Source organism: Aquarana catesbeiana, linkage group LG01 (assembly GCF_042186555.1).
Source record: "Aquarana catesbeiana isolate 2022-GZ linkage group LG01, ASM4218655v1, whole genome shotgun sequence".
Taxonomy (NCBI): Eukaryota; Metazoa; Chordata; class Amphibia; order Anura; family Ranidae; genus Aquarana; species Aquarana catesbeiana.
The window spans coordinates 496579736-496599828 of record NC_133324.1 but is presented as its reverse complement, the minus strand read 5'-3'; the positions used below and the strand labels follow the sequence as shown (position 1 = coordinate 496599828).

At 44.5% G+C, this 20093-nt stretch overlaps 1 protein-coding gene across 1 annotated transcript in view; it reads right to left on the bottom strand.

The window, feature by feature from the left end:
• SUGP1 (SURP and G-patch domain containing 1) overlaps positions 1 to 11681 on the bottom strand; it is a 73052-nt gene extending 61371 nt beyond the window's left edge. The window contains exons 1-3 of the mRNA XM_073592458.1: positions 11526 to 11681; positions 7333 to 7498; positions 1803 to 1900 (exon numbers count right to left, since the gene is read on the bottom strand). Of these exons, the coding sequence (XP_073448559.1) occupies positions 1803 to 1900; positions 7333 to 7498; positions 11526 to 11547 (286 nt within the window). The 5' untranslated portion in view covers positions 11548 to 11681. The remainder of the gene's footprint in view (positions 1 to 1802; positions 1901 to 7332; positions 7499 to 11525) is intronic.
• Between the last annotated feature and the right edge of the window lie 8412 nt (positions 11682 to 20093).

Sequence of the window (20093 nt, the reverse complement as noted above, 5' to 3'; positions counted from 1 at the left end):
CCAAAGAGCTGTCCAAGGATGTCAGGGACAAGATTGTAAACCTACACAAGGCTGGAATGGGCTACAAGACCATCACCAAGCAGCTTTGTGAGAGAGGGTGACAGTCATTTGTGATTAGTCGCAAATGGAAGAAACACAAAATAACTATCAATCTCCCTCGGTCTGGGGCTCCATGCAAGATCTCTGGGACCATAGTCACTATGAAAACAACTGGTAACACACTGCGCCATGAAGGACTAACATCCTACAGCGCCCACAAGGTCCCCCTGCTCAAGAAAGCACGTGTACAGGTCTGTATGAAGTTTGTTAATGAACATCTGAATGATTCAGAGGAGAACTGAAAGTGCTGTGGTCAGATGAGACCAAAATCGTGCGCTTTGGTATCAACTGAACTCGCTGTGTTTGGAGGAGGAGGAATGCTTCCTATGGAGGTGGAAACATTATGCTTTGGAGTGTGTTTTTCTGCTAAGGGGACAGGACAACTTCACCGCATCAAAGGGACGATGGACGGGGGCCATGTACCGTCAAATCTTAAGTGAGAACCTCCTTCCTTCAGCCAGGGCATTAAAAATGGGTCGTGGATTCCAGAATGACAACAACCCAAAACACACGGCCAAGGCAACAAAGGAGTGGCTCAAGAAGAAGCACATTAAGGTCCTAGAGTGGCCTAGCCAGTCTCCAGACTTTAATTCCATAGGAAATATGTGGAGGGAGCTGAAGGTTCGAGTTACCAAATGTCAGCCTCAAAACCTCAATGACTTGGAGAGGATCTGCAAAGAGGAGTGGGACAAAATCCCTCCTGAGATGTGTGCAAACCTGGAGGCCAACTACAAGAAACGTCTGACCTCTGCGATTGCCAACTACAAGAAACGTCTGACCTCTGCAAATGCCAACAAGGGTTTTGCCACCAAGTCATGTTTTGCGAAGGGGTCAAATACTTATATCACTCATTAATATGCAAATCAATTTATAACTTTATTGGAAATGTGTTTTTCTGGATATTTTTGTTGTTATTCTGTCTCTCACTGTTAAAATAAATCTACAATTAAAATTATAGACTGATAATTTCTGTCAGTGGGCAAACGTACAAAATCAGCAGGGGATCAAATACTTTTTTCCCCTCACTGTATGGAGGTGCTTCTAATGGCTTCCTATGAATGCCTAAAATCGCAACACTGCAATGGAACCTCAACTGCAGCCAAGAAACCGGTGTGATTTGTGACAGCTGAAGGGAGGGGGCTTGTTGATCAGCAGAGAGCTGTCCTGTACAAAGAAGCCTGCTGCGACCACCAGGTCTGGCCAAGCCTGTAGTGTGCTCTGTAGGTTGGCAGGAAAGTGTGCAATCTGCTGCCGAAATGTGGTGTGTGCGGGGGAACATTGCAGCTTACAAGAACTGTGCACTCACTGTCACATTTTCCTCCTGAGCTGTTATCTTTTGCTGGAGCTGCACAATGCCATAACGCTGACAAATTGTGTCTGCTGTCAGTTCAGTTCTGCCCCAGTGATCACACTTGTTGTCAGTTTGTATCAAATCTCACTGGTGTGTGCATTTTTGTGCAGTTTCAAGATACTGGCACTGTGAAAATAGGTCTGCTCCAGGGATTCAACATTACATTAAAAAAAAAAATGAGAATTGAAAATAAGCAAAGAACCAAAGTTGTGACTAACAGAAACCTATCAGATTTCACTATTTTGAAAGGGGAATTCTGATCGGTTACTGTGGGATACAGCTGCAATTGTGTGCTAGTTTTCTTCTTTTCAAAAGAGAAAAACCTCTTAAAATTGTAAAAGCGCCAACTTACCAGGGCCCGTCTTTTGTTTCTGTAATTTAAGAAACTGTTGTAAGAAGCTTCCATCATTTGCAAATTTGTTCGAGGTGGATGAAGATGAGCTTGCAGAACTGCAATATAAAAATGTGATTACAATTTGTAAAAAGTAACCAAATCCCTATTTTTTATTTAAAGATGAACTACTACAAATATAGTTGTAAAGTGTTTTATCTGTTCGTCTGTCTTTGTAAAAGACTCAAAGCAAAGTCAGGGGGTGGGTGCTGCATCCTCCTGTAATTAATACAGAGAGTAAGGATTCTACGGCAAATACAAAAAAAAAAAAAAAAAATCCTAATAAGCAAATATACAGGTTATTCAAACTGCCACCGGTAAAATGTTACACCCAAAACCGATATGCAATCCAAGGAGAGAGACTCCAGGAACACAAACAAATTGGATTTACTATGCAAGTATCCCTGCCTGACTGATTCACACTCTCTGGAATTTATAAAGACTGGCATTGACAGACTTTGCGAAAGTGTCTCTCGGGCATTCTAAAAGTGGTGCAGAACACACCAAACTCATGTACCTGTCTGTCTAGAACTTATACTTGAATTTGGAGCATGCTGCGCCATTTTTAGAATGCACGAGGAGACACATTTGCAACATCGGTCTGCGCCAGTTTCTCTCTGTACGCCAAATGAGAGTTGACCTTTAAGTGGAGTTCCACCCAAAAATTGAACTTCCGCTTTAAGAGTTGATGACCCCCTGACATGCCACATTTCGCAAGTTATTCTTTTTTTTGGGGGGGGCACCCTGTTTTTACAGGCACCCAGCTGTACAAGAGGAATTAACCCCACAATTGAAAAGAATGCAGGTTACAAAGAATAATACAACGTAACATGTAGCCATGTGGCTATGTAATACAGCAATAACAAAAATGTTGGTGTACATTCGCAATGTGAGGTTGAATAGGTAGTGATAAAATAAACGGAAATAAGACACAAGATGACACAGCTATGCTTACAACGTTCTATGGGAGTCTATGATACTCCAGTGAGATTGTACTAGCCCCTCAGACAAGCACTGCTTAAGAATCCGTGATGGGATGTATCTAGAGGTTACATTTTAGAAACTGGTATCTCTTCCCTGCCACATGCACCCCCAACGGGAGCTAACTGTGCGTGGGCAATACTTGTAACCATTTGGAGTTAGGATTAGAAAATGTAGGTCTTTCGGGGGTATAACCGTCATGACAACCATAGTCTTTGTCGATGAAGGGGAGTATAATGTTGTTCATTAGATATATTCTGTCTGTTGGATTATTGACTGTATATGGGGATGGGAAAGAATGGGGGGAGAAACGGGGGAGGGGGGGCTTGGTTGAGGGTAAGGTGTGTTTGAGAGGTGGCTCATGAGACCCCCTCAGGTCAAACTATACAGGTTTGGACATGATGTTGGTGTATTCAGTTGTTACTTTGAAATGTAGCCAACATGACCATGTTTTCTGAAATTTGGTTGTTGTATCTTTTGTTTGATAAATTAGGTCCTCCATTTCCACTATCTTCCCTACTCTGCGGAGCCATTCAGATATACTGGGGGGAGAGGTGGATCACCAATGCGTGGGTATGCAGAGTTACCTGCATTTATGAGGTGCAGGGTTAGGGATTTTTTAAATGCCGATTGTGGTATGGACTTATGGTGCAGGAGATATTGGGCCGGTGTGAAGTCTGGGGTATATGTCATGATCTGTGTGGTGAGGCGATGAACTTCGTTCCAATAAGGTTGGATTAGGAGGCATTCCCACTATATATGGAGTAAAGAGCCATAAGCGGAATTGCATCTCCAACAAAGTGGGGGAAGATGAGGGTGGAATTTGTGTATTTTATCTGGGGTTCTATACCATCTGGGAATATAATTTATACCCATTTTCTTGTGCAGAAACATTCAGGGAGCCTTTATGTATGTGTGTGAAGATGTTGTGCCAATCCTCCTGTGTGAAGTTCTAATTCTCTTTCCCATTTTAAGCATGTAGCTAACGCAGCACCTTTATTAAATTCCCCACAACTCCACTTTAATTAGCTCCACTTTCGTAAGATATGAACTATCTGTATTTTATTTAGAATTTGGCATTCGTTGCGCCACAATGTAAAGTGGCACATTTTAGAACTACCTGAATTTGGTGCACAAGTTGCGGTCGTGACCAAAAGTGTTGCAAATGCTTCATGAATTTGACGCAATACATGTTCCGGTTCACACAGGGGCGGCACAACTTGCAGGTCGACTCACTGAGGCGACCTGCACATGACTTTAGCGGCGACTTGCAAAACGACTTCTGTATAGAAGTCAATGCAAGTTGCCTGAAGTCGCCCCAAAAATACTACAGGAACCTTTTTCTAAGTCGGAGCGACTTGCGTCGCTCCTATTAGAACGGTTCCGTAGTACAGAACGGGACGCGACTTGTCAGGCGGCTAAGTCACCTGACAAGTCGCCCCTGTGTGAACCGGGGCTCAAGAGGGATTAACCCCACAAAAAGTAGCGCAGTACCTTTATTAAATTCCCCACACAACATTAATCTCTCTTTATTTTAAACACAAAAGCAAAGGCAAAAGACTAAAAACATTTAAAAGACCGTACATCCAGCCAATGACTGTTTCTGTTGTAACAAATATGCTTCTTAAAAGCATTTATATTATATTCAAATAACTTGAGAAAGTATGTTTGTTGCAAGAAAAACAGTCCATGGTCTGCATGCATTTGAAATGTTTTTAACCTCTGCCCTGGTTCTATAATAGAAAATTTTGGATGTGGTATTCAAACACACCATCACCCTGACAACATCAAAGAAATGTAAGGCAACTTCCTTGGGGTGGATTGGCTTGGGACAGTCAAACAAGATCCATGTATCATGAACTGTATAGCCACTATGGAGCCATCAGGATCACCTTGACTTCTCTCCAACATACTAGCCTGGCGAAAGTTTTACCAGTGGGTAAGCATATACCGATCAGCCATAAGGTAAATTAAGAAAATCGGATGGCTGCACTCCCGCAAACAATACAATTCGACTTTATTCATAAGATCAATAAAAGCATTACAAGATGAGCATACAGGCAGGGGAGGAACAGGTTGACATGTTTCACACAATAAACGTGCTTTGTAAAAAACATGATTAGCCATAACATTATGACCACTGGCAGGTTAAGTAAATAACAATGATTATCTCGTTACAATGGCATCTGAAGGTCGGAGGGATATAATAGGCAACTAATAAACATGTTGTCCCTTAAGTTGATGTGTTTAAAGCAGAAAAAAAATGGGTGTTGCAGTATGGGACTGCATAGCACCCGACCAGTCAGGATGCCTATACTAACCTGTGTCAACAGCCAAAAACACCTAAAATGGGCAGGTGAGCATCAGAACTGGAAAAACGGAGCAATGGAAAACTGTGGCCTGGTCAAACAAATTCCATTTTCTTTTACATCATCTGGATGGCTGGGTGCATATTGTCGCTTACTGGGGAAGAGTTGGCACCAGAACGTACTATGAGAAGACCAGCCGGTGGAGGCAATGTGATGCTTTGGGCAATGTTCTGCAGGGAAATCTTGGATCCTGCCATTTATGTGGATTTTACTTTGACACGTACCACCTACCTAATCAATCAGATACACCCCTTCACGGAAACGGTATTCCCTTATGGCCTCTTAACAGGATAATACACCCTTCCACACTCAGTGTGTTCCTCAAGAATTGTTTGAGGAACACAAAAGAGTTTGAGGTGTTGACTTGGCCTTCAAATTCTCCAGATCCCAATCCAATCGAGCATCTGTGGAATGGTGGCAAAAGGGGCACCTACTCAATATTAGATGGGTGGTCATACAATTATGGCTGATATATCAGGGACTAGCGATCCCACAAAGCCACTTTGACTCTTTATAGATAAAAGTCGAAAAATGAGTGATAGAGAAACACCTTAGCAAAATGTTTCATCCTATGTGTTCTAAAAGGTACTGGTGTGTCAATGCCATGGCATGGGATTCTACAATTTTAAGTGTATCCCTAACCAACTTTATCAGCACTGACACCTACTTGTTTTGCTGCAGTAAAGTTAATGTAGATGCTTTCTCATTGCTCCCCGAGATGGCCAATCTAGGTGCTGAGACTGCCAAGGCCTGGAACCTTTCACCCAAGAGCACAGAAGAGAGAAGTGGGCATTTATTACTTGCTTGTGGCTGAGTAAAAACCATGTTCTTACTGTAGCATAAAACCTTCCCTAAATGGATGCAAAGAGGTACAAAGATGAGGGTGGCCCTGAAGCTGGCAGTGGGTAATCAACATGGGAGGGATGCCACAGTAACAGTTTGCAGAAATTACAAAATAGATCCCCTGAAGCCCACCACATAGTGCAAATGGAGCAGAGAAAGAACTTCCTGCTGAAACTTGCAACAGTCTGGGGCAACTGACGAGCATAAAAGGGTGTACTTACTGACCCTTCCATCCTGGTCACAGCAGTTTGCCCCAGTAACTTGCAGGCTGTCTGATCTCCTGATATCCGTCTAGCTCTATTGTGCATGTGCATTTGTAAGGGAAAGAGCCTTCAAGTGGCCCTTCCTGTGGATATAGGGTAAAGTGCACTGAAAGCTTTCATGAAACATCATAGCAACTAAGACAACACAAAGCTACCCCTGTTGCTAGAAAGAAAAAAACAAAAACAGCAGCCCCCTGTAAAAAACGTGAACCTGAAAAGTGAAAATTGTGTTTTACGAAACTCGCAGCGCGGCCACAATTCGACTCTTCTGGGTGTGTCAGATGGCAAGTCCATGGCTACTGGCTTAGGAATTCCAACCAATTTTATCTGAATATTACTTCCTTGATAGATTTTATTGTGAATCATATATGAATTTTATTACTTAGCTATTACTTAGCTATTCTAACTATACATTCTAGACTATGCAGTCGACTGCGTTGCACAATTTTGCTTCAGTTTGTATACCCAGAAATTTTGTGTTTTTTCTGTTATTTCCCTAATTTTTCATGATGTATGATATGTTCTTGGATTAATAGAGAATGTGTGAAACAAACAGTTACAGCAAAGCAGAGAAAAAAAATAATTTTAACTTCATACAAGCCAAACACTTTTTATCTTCAAACGGAGTATGCTGTCCATTGCAAAGACATCTAAAGCCATTTGATGTAAGCCTGTTACACACAGACAGTTTTTTTCTATTCAAAAAAAGAAAAAAAAAACCTGAGGATCTTGCTGTGCTAACTATGCAAAGTTAGTACAGCGATCCCCCCACTGTGCTATTGTATTCTGATAGGGGGCCGCCCACTGCCAGAACACACCAGTCAGCACTCACAACCATTGGTGGTGAGCACTGATTGGATGCCGGCTGCTGGTTTTCCAGATGTACAAATGGGCCGAAAGTCAGCCAGTAACTGCCGAACTGACCATTTTCAGACGATTCTCGGTCCATGTGTACCTAGCAGTAGGCAAGTCTGCAGCCCATATTTTTATTGTAGACATCTACAGTACATAGTGTGGAAACACTTGGTTACTTACGCTGGGCCTTGAACTGGGGTACTTGGAATAGATTTCTGAGCTTGCTGTTTGGTTTTGGCCTCAATCTCTCTTTTTTTCTTCTCTATAAGCTCCTCTTGGTACTGAATATAATCGCTTGGTTTCACAGGTTTCTGAGGAGCAGATCCAAACCGTCTTCCACCCAATCCTAAAAGAAAGTTTGAATACTTTTTTTAGCCATCATATTATAGAAGTTGTTTTAGAAGCCTCAACAGCAACTCAGCCAAACTTTGAAACTAAAATACCCCGTACACACAATCGACTTTCCGACAACAAAACCGTGGAATTTTGTTTGAAGGGTGTTGGCTCCAACTTGTCTTGCATACACACGGTCACACAAATGTTGGCCAACAATTACGAACGTAGTGACGTACAACGAGCCGATAAAAAGGAAGTTCAATAGTCATGTGATATCTCCATTACGAACGCTAGTTTTACAAGACCCAGCACTCGTACTTGATTTCGAACATGCGTGGACTTTTGTGCAACGGTCTTGTGTACACGCGATCGGAAAGTCAGACAACAAAAATTTGTTGGTGGAAAATTTGAGAACCTGCTAGCCAACATTTGTTGGTGGAAAGTCCGAAAACAAATGTTCGATGGAACATACATACGGTCGGACTCTCCGCCAACAAGCTCACAGGCAACGTCCCCTATATTGGCAGACAGTGGAAAGAATGACCTTACACTGATGATCAGAGAGAAGAATCCCCCCTTATAATGGTGATAAGTAGAAAGCGTGCCCCCTTAAAGTGGAACTTCATTCTCCCAATCAACATTATTTTTTAATCCTTATGCTGCAGGCATTAGTAAATAGAAAGGAAAGTATATCAATTGTTTCTTGTTTTTCTTTTTAAATGTCTTCAGTTACTTCCTGGTTTCCAGGCCTGGGCAAATGATGTCATACATCCCAAGAGTCTTCAGGAGAAAAGGAGGAGTTTTCTCAGCTAAGCACACTCTCCTGCCTACATGCTTGAGCTAAGGGCAGATGGATTCCAAAAAATAAATACTACATGAATCATCTGCCCTTACTCAAGATGGCCATGACTAGAAATGCTAGAGGGTCATTTTTTAAAGTGATTTCTCAACAAAATAAAATCATACACATGTACACAGATGCTGTGTCCCTGAACACATACAGGGTGAGTTGCGGGCTCAGAATCCACATGTCATATAAGGACACCGTGGCTGTGCCTATGCAGCCACGTGTCACAGTAGACATTATTGTGATGCCAGTACAGGGATGCACACAACACATGAGCATCCCTGTGTTGATAAAAGACAGCCCTGCATGAGAGATGCATGTCTGTACCCCGTGCGAATGGACCCCTAAACCAAAAAGTTTATATATTGCAGCTTACCAATCCGTATACGTGGTGGCTGCATTCATTTTCTGGGCTTTTTTTTCACCTGATGACCCAGTCAGTAACACACCTCCTGTCCAGGGGTGTCTCCACTATGGATGGAGAAGCAACACAGACACCCTTATGCCACGTACACACGGTCTGACTTTCCGATATAAAGTGTGCGAATCGGGGCTTGTTGTCGGAAATTCCGACCGTGTGTAGGCTCCATCGAACATTTTCCATCGGAATTTCCGTTGCACAAAATTTGAAATCTGGTTCTCAAATTTTCCGACAACAAAATCCGTTCTAGTAAATTCCGATCGTGTGTACACAATTCCGACGCACAAAGTGTCACGCACGCTCGGAATCAAGCAGAAGAGCCGCACTGGCTATTGAACTTCATTTTTCTCGGCTCGTCGTACGTGTTGTACATCACCACGTTCTTGACGTTCGGAATTTCCGACAAGATTTGTGGGACCGTGTGTATGCAAGTTTGAGCCAACATCCGTCGGAAATGAATCCAAGATTTTGTTGTCGGAATGTCCGATCGTGTGTACGGGGAATTAGACAGCAGGATTGTCAGTCCAGGGAGAGGTTATTGTTAGATGTACTAACATTTAGATCGAATTAAAGTGGAACTAAATCCTCTTATCCTTCACAGCCAAGGAAGCTGCCATCTGGGTCTCGGTTTGATCTGCAGTTATTATGGTGCTACACATATGATCAGCTATAAGACCGCTATTTGATGGCTTGACAGTTCAGTTGAGAGCACAGGCTGTTGTAACCGTTATCATTTAGGGCACTTTCACACTGGGGCCGGCGGTAAATCGCCACTATTTTTAGCGGCGCTTTACAGTCGTTTTAGCTGTGCTTTTCGGCTCCTATCGAGGTGCTTTTAATCCCCGCTTGCGGATGAAAAAGGGGTTAAAAAAGAGGGCGCTTCGGCAGCGCTGGCTATTGATTTCAATGGCAGGGGCATTTTAGGAGTGGTGTATTCAACGCTCCCGCAACGCCCAAAGGATGCTGCTTTTGCAGGACTTTTTTTTCCGGTCCTGCAAGCGCACTGCTTCAGTGTGAAAGCACTTGGGCTTACACACTGGGGTGGCAGGAAAGGAGTTTTTCAGGCGCTAATTTTAGCCCTTTAGACCGCTTTCACACTGCGGGCGTTTTCAGGCGCTACAGCGCTAAAAATAGCGATTGAAAAAAGCGGCTCCATTCACTCCAGTGTGAAAGCTCGAGGGCTTTCACACTGGAGCGGTGCACTGGCAGGGCGTCACAAAAAGTCCTGGCAGCAGCTTCTTTAGAGCGGTGAATAGCACCGCTAAAAAAAGCGCTGCTTTACCGCTGGCGCCCTAGGCGGCTCGGTGTGAAAGGGGTCTTAGCGCCTGAAAAATGCCTCAGTGTGAAAGTAGCCTTACAGCATGCTTTGAATGTAATTGTTCCGGGAAACTGTTAAATTGATGGGTTTGCTTCCCATTTGAAGCTGAACTCCAACTAAAAACTTTTTTAAGCAGTTACAGCAACAGTTATTTTCCTTTTAGGGGGGTAAAAAAACGAATCCAGCCGTCACATCTAAGAATTACAGTAGTACGTTGCAATAAAACAAATGTTGTGTTTAACCGCTTGCCGACCAGCCACTGTCATTATACTGCGACAGGTTGGCACGGCTGTGCAAATCACCCATAGCTGCACGTTGGCCGGTTTAACAGCAGTAACAGCCGCAGTGTGGCGCCGGCGGACACAACCCGCAATCACTCCACAGAGAGCCAAAACGGGAATCTGTCAATGTAAACAAACAGATCCCCGTTCTGTCAGGGGAGTAGAGAGAGATCGTCTGTTCCTAGTGATTAGGAACAACAATCTCTCTGTACTCCCAGTCACTACACTGCCCCCACAGTTAGAAACACCTCCCTGGGGAACACTTATCCCTTTAATCGCCCCGTAGTGTTAACCCCTTCCCTGCCAGGGTCATTCATACAGAGATCTCTGACTATTTTTAGCTCTAATCGCTGTATAAATGTCACTGGTCCCAAAAAAGTGTCCGATCTGTCCACCGCAATGTCCCAGTCCCACACAAAAAAAAAAAAAAAAAATTATCACTAATCACCACCATTACTTATATATATAAAAAAAAAAAAGGTATAATAAAAAATGCCATAAATCTATCCCCTATTATATAGACGCTATAACTTTTGTGCAAACCAATCAATATAAGCTCATTGCGATTTTTTTACCAAAAATTTGTAGAATACATATTGGCCTAAACTAACGAAGATTTTTTCTTTTTGGGGAGCAGGGAATATGTATTATAGCAAAAAGTAAAACAACATTTTTTTTTTTTTTTCTTCAAAATTGTCAGTCTTATTTGTTTATAGCGCACAAAAAATAAAAACCACAGAGGTGATCAAATGCCACCAAAAGAAAGAGCTAATTTGGGGGGCGGAGACAATTTTGTTTGTGTACAGCGTCGCACGACGGCGCAATCGTCAGTTAAAGCGACGCAGCGCTGTATCGCAAAAAATGGCCTGGTCATTAAGGGGGTAAGTCCTTCCGGGGCTGAAGTGGTTAATAACACTGTAAAGAATAGCCTATAAGCTTCTTTGTAAAATGCCTGTGCCTACAATAATTGATTGGAATAGCAGAACCACACTACAAACTGTGTCCTATGCTTGTGTGTACTGCCCAAGCAATGCACCAACATGCTTTGTAAAGTCATCTAATAATGGCGCCTGGAAATGTCTAGACCCCCTTAGGTACCCAGGACCCTCAATCATAATATGCCCCGTGAGGGTACAGTGGCGCTCAAGCAAAGGGATGACCCTCTATTACCTGCACCCTTCCAGACATCCATCTTGCTCTCTTCCCGATCGGCAGCCCTCCTAGAGCATCATAACATCACAAGCATTTCCGGTTCCGGGGCATGCCGGGAATCGTAGTCCGGGGAACGGTGCTGCGGTTTAGATGTTGAATTTTAAAAGCAGCGGCAAACCTGCCGATCTCACAGGTTTGCTAATCTGACAGAACACCGCTGCATTTATAATTCAACATGTAAACAGTCCGATGAATTTCCAAATCCTGTATTTCACCTTATAAGTTCCGTTTACTGTTAAAAATAACTGAAAGGCAAAACTCCGGTGGGTGTAACAAGATGTCCGCTTGCCTCCTTCTCGGTGTATCCTTACTGTGGAGGAGTGCGGGGTGTAGCAAGATGGCGACGATGGAACGTCACTTCCGTTACCAATTCTGACGGGTCGCCTAATCTGACGAAATACCGCCGTTGGTTGTATTGTAGCACTATTCCTAGCAGTTTGTGGTCAGACGCTTTGTTCGTGCTTCAGAAATAACGGCACTCAATTATTTTTAAGAAATAGCCAACAATAAGAAGTTCCCATATAATTGAGGACAATACATAATAAAAGCACAGGACTAGCAGTGTTGTTTGCACCCTGCATAGTTTCTAAATTGCACTGATTTCTAAAGACAGTCCCATGGAGCCTTGTCAGCTCATCCTAAGGTAGCCATGCATGTATCTATTTAGTAACCTGTCTAGATACGAGCGATTCCAAATAAGTCATACTCATCATCAATGCAAAAAGGCTCCGTTCAGACCTTTGCGACCAGCGTTCTGCGTCTAGACAGCACATTCATTTCAGTAGGGTGTCATATCCACAGAAACATGGGGGAAAACCCCCGGGTCGTTTTTTAAAATCGCATGGTGCCGCACGCATATATAGAAAAGCAAAAGGTTTGCTAGCTGATGCATAAGGGTGCCATTAAAGGAGAAGTACAGCCAAAGCTCGATCACAGGAGTGCAGTTCCTTCTGCACTCCTGTGACCCGTTTTCAGCAGAGAGCAGGATGAAGTCCACTCTCTGCTGAAATCACAGAAGTGGGTCCAGGCTCTACGTCATCACGACCATAGATTTGGGATCCGCCCAGATCTCTGGACCGACACCCATCTTTCGAGAAATGCCCTCCGTTGAAAATGCCTCTAATGGGGTCTGCGCATGCGCAGTACGCAATGTCACTACAGCTGATATTTTGGCTGGCTGGCGTGACATCAACACGGCACATGCGCAAATTGTAGGAGGCAGTATCCGATGATCTGCTAAGTGCCGAGAGAGAATGAAATTTTCAGATTCTGCCTCACTGTTGCGGGGCGAGTTTTGGCTGTATTGAATGGCGTGTTTTCTGTCTGTTGCACAGCAGCTTGAGTGTGTTAAATGGCGAGTTTTGGCTCTGTCTAAGGGCGAGTTATAGTAGTTGTAAACCCTTTACTACCACATTTACCTACAGGTAAGCCTATAATAGGGCTTACCTGTAGGTATCGTGAATATCTCCTAACTTGCACCGTTTAGGAGTTATTCACTGTAGACGCATGTACCAACGTCATGGGCACATGCACACTGAAGAAACGTCTCGCTTATGCTGTTTCTTCAGTAGCTGTGTCGTGACCAGCGGCACATGTGCGGGATTGACGTCACTGCAGCTCCGGCACAGTGCCGGAGCTGCGAACCCGGAAGTAACTCCGGTGGAAGATGTCCGTGCTGTACTCGGAGGGCCGACGCCGATCCAGGGCATCGTTCTAAGATAAGTATTTATCATACTAGCTCATTATGCCTTTGTCTTGCAGGGTTTGGGTTTGTTTGTTTTTTTACGAGGTTTACAACCGCTTTAAAACACACACAAAACCCGGCCTTTAACACACCCACAACCCACCCTACAATAGCGAGGCAGAATCTGACAATTACATTCTCCCTCGGTGCTTAGCAGATCGTCGGATAATGCCTCAGACAATCTGCGCATGCGCCCTGTGGACGTCACGCCAGCTGATCAACATATCAGCTGGAGTGACGTTGTGTAGTGCGTATGTGCAGACCCATCAGAGGCATTTTTCAACGGAGGACATTTCTCGATAGAACATCAGCTCAGCCTCTCAGTGAGCTGCTGAGAGGCTGAGCCGGCCGCTCCCGCCCCCTCAAAAGTTTAGCACTCCAATGAGTAAGGAGGGAGAAGAGCAGTGAGCTGTTGACTGACAGCAGCTCTTTGCTCACAGAGTTGTGAGAAGCGGGCAATCGGCGGTGTTCGGTGGCTCGGTTCTCAGTGCATAGGCGGTGGGGAACAGATGCAGCATCGGACCGATGCTGCATCCACCTAGGTAAGTATGAATATAAAAAAAACAATACCCATACTTCTCTTTTAGGAATCAGTGGTACCCCTCCGCACATTTCTTGCTTGTCTGATCACCAGTATAAGGCTGGATTCACACCTATGCAGTTTTAGTGCTTTTTGCATTTTGCAGATTTGCACTACATTCCATGCAACATGGTTTCCTATACAACACGTTTTGTAGCGCAAATCTGCTAAATGCAAAAAGCACTAAAACTGCATAGGTGTGAATCCAGCCTAAGAAGCAATCTTCCCACTGACAATCCCATTCAGCCTTGTTAGCTCATCCTAAGGCAGCCATGCATGTGATGCATTCGTTTTCTTCTTTAGGTTTTCTTTCATTCCCTTATTTTCACCTGGTGATCCAGCCAGTAAGTTCTTTCGAAAGAACAAGCTCTCTTGCAGATGTATCAGTTACAGGGCTGAGGCAAACCATTTAACACTGACTGAGGTGCTTACAATGATCAGGTTTTATTTATTTATGTAAAACCTTTATCCCGAAAGGAACACAACTGTTGCTGTAACTGCTTATAAAGTGTGAGCTGGAGTTTGGCTTCAGTTTTTTAGTGTAAAATCTGCTTAAATGCTACTGTCTAAAGGTGCCCCTGTGCTTCTTCTTCCAGAGTGGAGGCACCCTAATGCCCCGTACACACGGTCGGACATTGATCGGACATTCCGACAACAAAATCCTAGGATTTTTTCCGACGGATGTTGGCTCAAACTTGTCTTGCATACACACGGTCACACAAAGTTGTCGGAAAATCCGATCATTCTGAACGCGTTGACGTAAAACACGTACGTCGGGACTATAAATGGGGCAGTAGCCAATAGCTTTCATCTCTTAATTTATTCTGAGCATGCGTGGCACTTTGTGCATTGGAATTGTCCACACACGATCGGAATTTCTGACAACGGATTTTGTTGTCGGAAAATTAAATAGCCTGCTCTCAAACTTTGTGTGTCGGAAAATCAGATGGAAAATGTGTGATGGAGCCTACACACGGTCGGAATTTCCGACAACAAGCTCCGATCGCACATTTTCCGTCGGACAGTCCGACCGTGTGTACGGGGCATAATACAGGAGGTGTGTTACTGGCCAGATCACCAGGTGAAAACAGAGGAAAAAATCCTAAAAAAGAAAACGAATGCAGCCACCACATCCGATGATTAGTAAGCTGCAATAGATTACATTTTAGAAAATATTATAATGCAATAGATTTCATTTTCGGTTCTGGGTTTAACAAATCCAAGCAGTCATCTTGTCATTTACTCCTACAGGGAGAGAGTATATCAAAACTTGAGCAGTTAACTAAGGATAAGGGGAGAGGGGGGTGGGGGGCACCGGATATTAGAAAATATTATAATGCAATTATAATGTCACGATTCATTGAATGGGTCAAAAATAATAGGGAAAAGAGATGGGTTGAGATGGAAAGTTCAATAAGCACGGCCTCATTGGGTAAAATAATATGGATCCTGGCACAATATAGGCATCTTAGTAAAGACATACACACTATCACCAAGAATGGACTCAAAATATGGGATAGTATACACAAAAGGGAGAAGTGGGAATATAACTCACCACCACCATACCACTAAAAAATACAGAATATTCCACACCAGGAAACAAGACACTATTTGGTAATTGGATAATACAGGAGAATGCACAACTAAAAGATATAATGTATAAAGGTAAAATACTCACTTATCAGGAACTAAGAAACAAAAGGGAGTTGATGACTCTAAATGTATGGCGGTACCAGGGCTTTTTTCAGGGGTAACTTGGTGGAACTCAGTTCCACCACCTTTGGCTCAGACCCTTTGGTGCCTGCTCACCACAATCACTTGTAAACACAGAAGTCCGGTTTCTGTGTTTACAAGTGACAGCTCTGCACTCTGTATGTAATGCAATCCTGGTATTTAATGCCCCTTTAAGACCCTCCTTCTGTTTTGGTGAAATTTGACTGAACACACCCACTATTTGATGTGATTTGGAGGGTGTGTGTAGGGGGAGGGGTTTTGTGGGGCTGCGGTTAAGTTCCAGCACCTATTGTTTGAGAAAAAAAGCCCTGGGCGGTACAGTCAATTGAAACATTTCACATTTGCCACAACCCATTAGATCAGTAGAAAACCTGCTTCCTCTGGAGAAAATCTGCGTAGATAAAGGGAGGACATGGGTGATCTCCAGGATCTACAGAGTACTAAACGAAGGGACAGGGCCGGAGATACCGCCATACATTGAGAAGTGGGAGAGGGAACTGGGAGCACCAGCAAATAAGGTCGAGATTAAGCAATTACTGAGGCGGGTCCATGCTACTTAGGTTAATAGCAATATAGCAGAACTAAATTACAAATGCTTGGCCAGATGGTACATCACCCCCGATAAGGTACATAAATGTCAAAGTGAAAAAATCACAATTATGTTGGCGCGGGTGTAACGAAATAGGGACTATGGCCCATATTTGGTGGCATTGTCCTGAAATAAAAAAATATTGGGGGGAGATCAGGCAAATAATCAGAGAGATAACAAATATAGAGATCCCTGATCCCTATTCCACGGTAAGTATACCAACTAAGCAATACATAAAAATGTTGCTCCCGCAACTTTTAAACATGACTAAAAGCCTTATACCCAGACACTGGCAGGAACCTGAAAATCCCAGAGTTGGGAAGAGTTGGTGCAATAAAATAAATGATATTCAATATCTAGAATATTTAAGGTTCAGCGATGGAGAGGGAATTGAGGAATTTGAAGAGAAATGGCGGGAATGGATTGATTATAAGCAAACAATAAGATTCAATGAAATAATGGGAGCATAGGTTAAAAACCATAGTAGAGGAAGTATAAGGTGGACACGTATCGGGAGAGTGGGATCCGAGGAAAAGAATAGGATAGACTAGGAGCGAGATAGGTAGATGGGGTGGGAGAATGATAGGGTGGAGCAGGGGGAGGTTTGGGCTGGGCGTGGTTTTTTTTTGTTATCAATGTAATAAGAAATTGTGTATATAAATGGTACAGCGAGGTTGCATCCTCGATATATGTTATATTTTTGATACAGTAAAATCAATAAAGAAATAAAAAAAAAAAAAAAAAATATCAAAACTTGAGCAGACAGAATTTGGAGCAGCTGTGCGTGGCAGCCAATCGGCTTCTATCTTCAGCTTGTACAGATAACCTTTGAAAATGAAAGATAGAGGTTGCCATGCACAGCTGCTCCAGTTTGAATAAGTTCTCATATTTCCAGATTCCTCCCCTGATTCGGCCCTCTTCCTTGCATTGTTGTCAGGTGTCTTGTATTTTGCAAGACAGCCCTGATATGTTTATCCACAGTTACCTGAAGTTCACTCAGATGGCAGAGGGGCTGTAAAAAACAGACGATTGATTGCCCATTATTGGGCAGCTGTCCCCCATCGGCTTTAAGACCAGTGATCACATGACCCCTGATTGCTCAGTTCTCAATCTGCTTGGAGCAGAGAGCAGTGACTGTCCGTCATCACTCTGCCCCTTTAGAGCTCACTGGAGCGCTGGGCATATGGGTGGATACCGACAATATGGTCAGGATCCTTCCAGAGCCTGGAGTGGCTCTGTGACGTCAACTGACAGTGGGCTGTCCTGCACTCCTGTGACCCGTAAGAGAAATATGGCCATAAAACAATGGCCATGCTTTTCTTTTAACCACTTGCCAACTGTGTTTTAGGCAAATGACGGCTACTTCACAGATGTCTAGTTCTGGGAGGCCATCATATGATGGTGCAGGGTGCGGGCGGCGCGCTCTGTGAGCACAGTGTCCGGAGGACACTGCTGACCACAGATTGAGGTAAAGAGCCATTCAGCTGCTCTTTACCACATGATCAGCTGTGGCCAATAACAGCTGTTCACGGATGTAACTAGAATCCGGTTATCGGCACTCCTTTCCTTATGCTGACAGCATACTTACCAACTGTCCCGGATTTCCTGGGATATTCCTGGGATTTAGACTCTTTTCCCGATATTATTGTTTCCCGGGAAATGTCCCAAGAAATCCGGTTTTTCACGGATTTTCGCCACCGATAGAGGTCCGCCGGCCACCATTTTTAAGAAGACCAGGAAGACGGCTGGGGGGCTAGACGGAAAGGGGCGGGGGTTCTATTGTAACCATGCGGCCGGCGGAGGGAGACACTATTTTGTATACCCTTTACTACCAGGACACCTGAGGTAAGGGGTGGCTCCACTGGGGACATCTGATGTAAGAGGGGGCTCCGCTGGGGACATCTGATGTAAGGGGGCACCGCTGGGGACATCTGATGTAAGGGGGGCTCCGCTGGGGACATCTGAAGTAAGAGGGGCTCCGCTGGGGACACCTGATGTTAGGGGGGACTCCGCTAGGGGCATCTGATGTAAGGGGGGACTCCGCTGGGGACATCTGATGTAAGGGGGGGCTCCGCTGGGGACATCTGATGTAAGGGGGGGCTCCGCTGGGGACATCTGATGTAAGGGGGGCTCCGCTGGGGGCACCTGATGCAAGGACGGGCTCTGCTAGGACACCTGATGCAAGGACAGACGGCTGGTGGCAGGCGACGTGGCAGGTGACAAGCTCAGGGATCCCACTGATTCGGCATTATGGTGAGTTGAATGATTTCATTTTATATTACAATGTAATAATAGAAATAATGCACTTCAATCATCCTGACACCATAACAACCATGGTGCCGGCTTTTCCTACACACCACGTCTGCTATTGTTTTAAGCTATCCCACATTGTGGATGGGAAGCTATTGTTTTTAATCCATTTATTTTAATAAAACTTCATCTTAATTACTACACAATGGGAGCTCTTTTCTTCCTCCCTCTGAGGACCTATGCCTGAGAAAGCTGTGGAGTGACCCCCAGGAGATGCTGATCGGTGCATAACACCCCCACTGTGTGGAAACAGCTACAGCAGCTTATTGGAACACTATTGGGAACGCTGGGAGAGCTGAGGAGGTAGTCCATTCATGGTACCCACACATGCCTAATACCCCTGCAGGGGTAACAACTTCTGGTAAGTGGGGACCCAACAGGGGGAGCACGACAATTCACTTGGTTTGCTGAGCACCGAAGTCACCTTTAAATGCTGGAACTAGCCAGGCATGTACTGGCCATTGGGACTACCGGGAGTTTCCCGGTGGGCTGATGGCTCAGTGGGCCGGTCAGGTGCAGTACTGGAGCCGCTCCTCACTGACAGTGAGTGATTGCGATTTCACTCCTGTCACCAAGGAGCAGCTGCCAACCCTTGCTGGTGAGAGGATTAGACTTTCTGCTCCCTCCAGCCTGCAGGGGGAGATAGACAGCCGGCACACTTTCCTTCCTCTCTCCCCTTATCACTTGTCACATGACTGGAGAGAGGAACGAGAAGCTGCCTTCAGAACTGAGTACACGTGGGAGGCGACACTCTGATCTAAGGGGGCACCAATGGAGGGTCGAGGGCGGACACTCTGATCTAAGGGGGCGCCGATGGGAGGACACTATGATCTACGGGGGCGCCAATGGGGGGGACACTATGATCTAAGGGGGCGCCGATGGGGGGACACTATGATCTAAGGGGGCGCCGATGGGGGGACACTCTGATCTAAGGGGGCGCCGATGGGGGGACGCTCTGATCTAGGGGGGCACCGATGGAGGGGACACTCTGATCTAAGGGGGCACCGATGGGGGGGACACTCTGCTCTAAGGGGGCACCGATGGGGGGACACTCTGCTCTAAGGGGGTGCTGATGGGGGGACACTCTGATCTAAGGGGGCGCCGATGGGGACACTCAAAATTAAAGTGGGCCAGTCTGGATGAAGTCCAGGGCCAAATATTTGTCCCAGTCCAACCCTGGAACTAGCTAACCTGGAATCAGAATTTTTGTCCACGCTTCATATTCACCAGTTATTGGGACTTTTTATGCTGTATCTATATATACACACTGTGTGTGGGACTGTTTATATATTGCTAAGTTCTACATTTATATATGGGACTTTATTTTTTCACGTCACTTATTATTACATTTTTTAATTCTTTCAATATTGTTATTTTGGCCTCTTAAGTTTTTCACTATTATTGCACTTTTGCATTATGTGTTTAGTTTAACACTCTACTTTATCTGTTTGATCAATTATTGTACATATATGGGCTTATTTAGACCTATATGCACCAGCACAAATTTTTTTCACATTTAATTGATGCGCACTTACACACATTTAGCTTCATTGGGATAGGCTCTCCCCT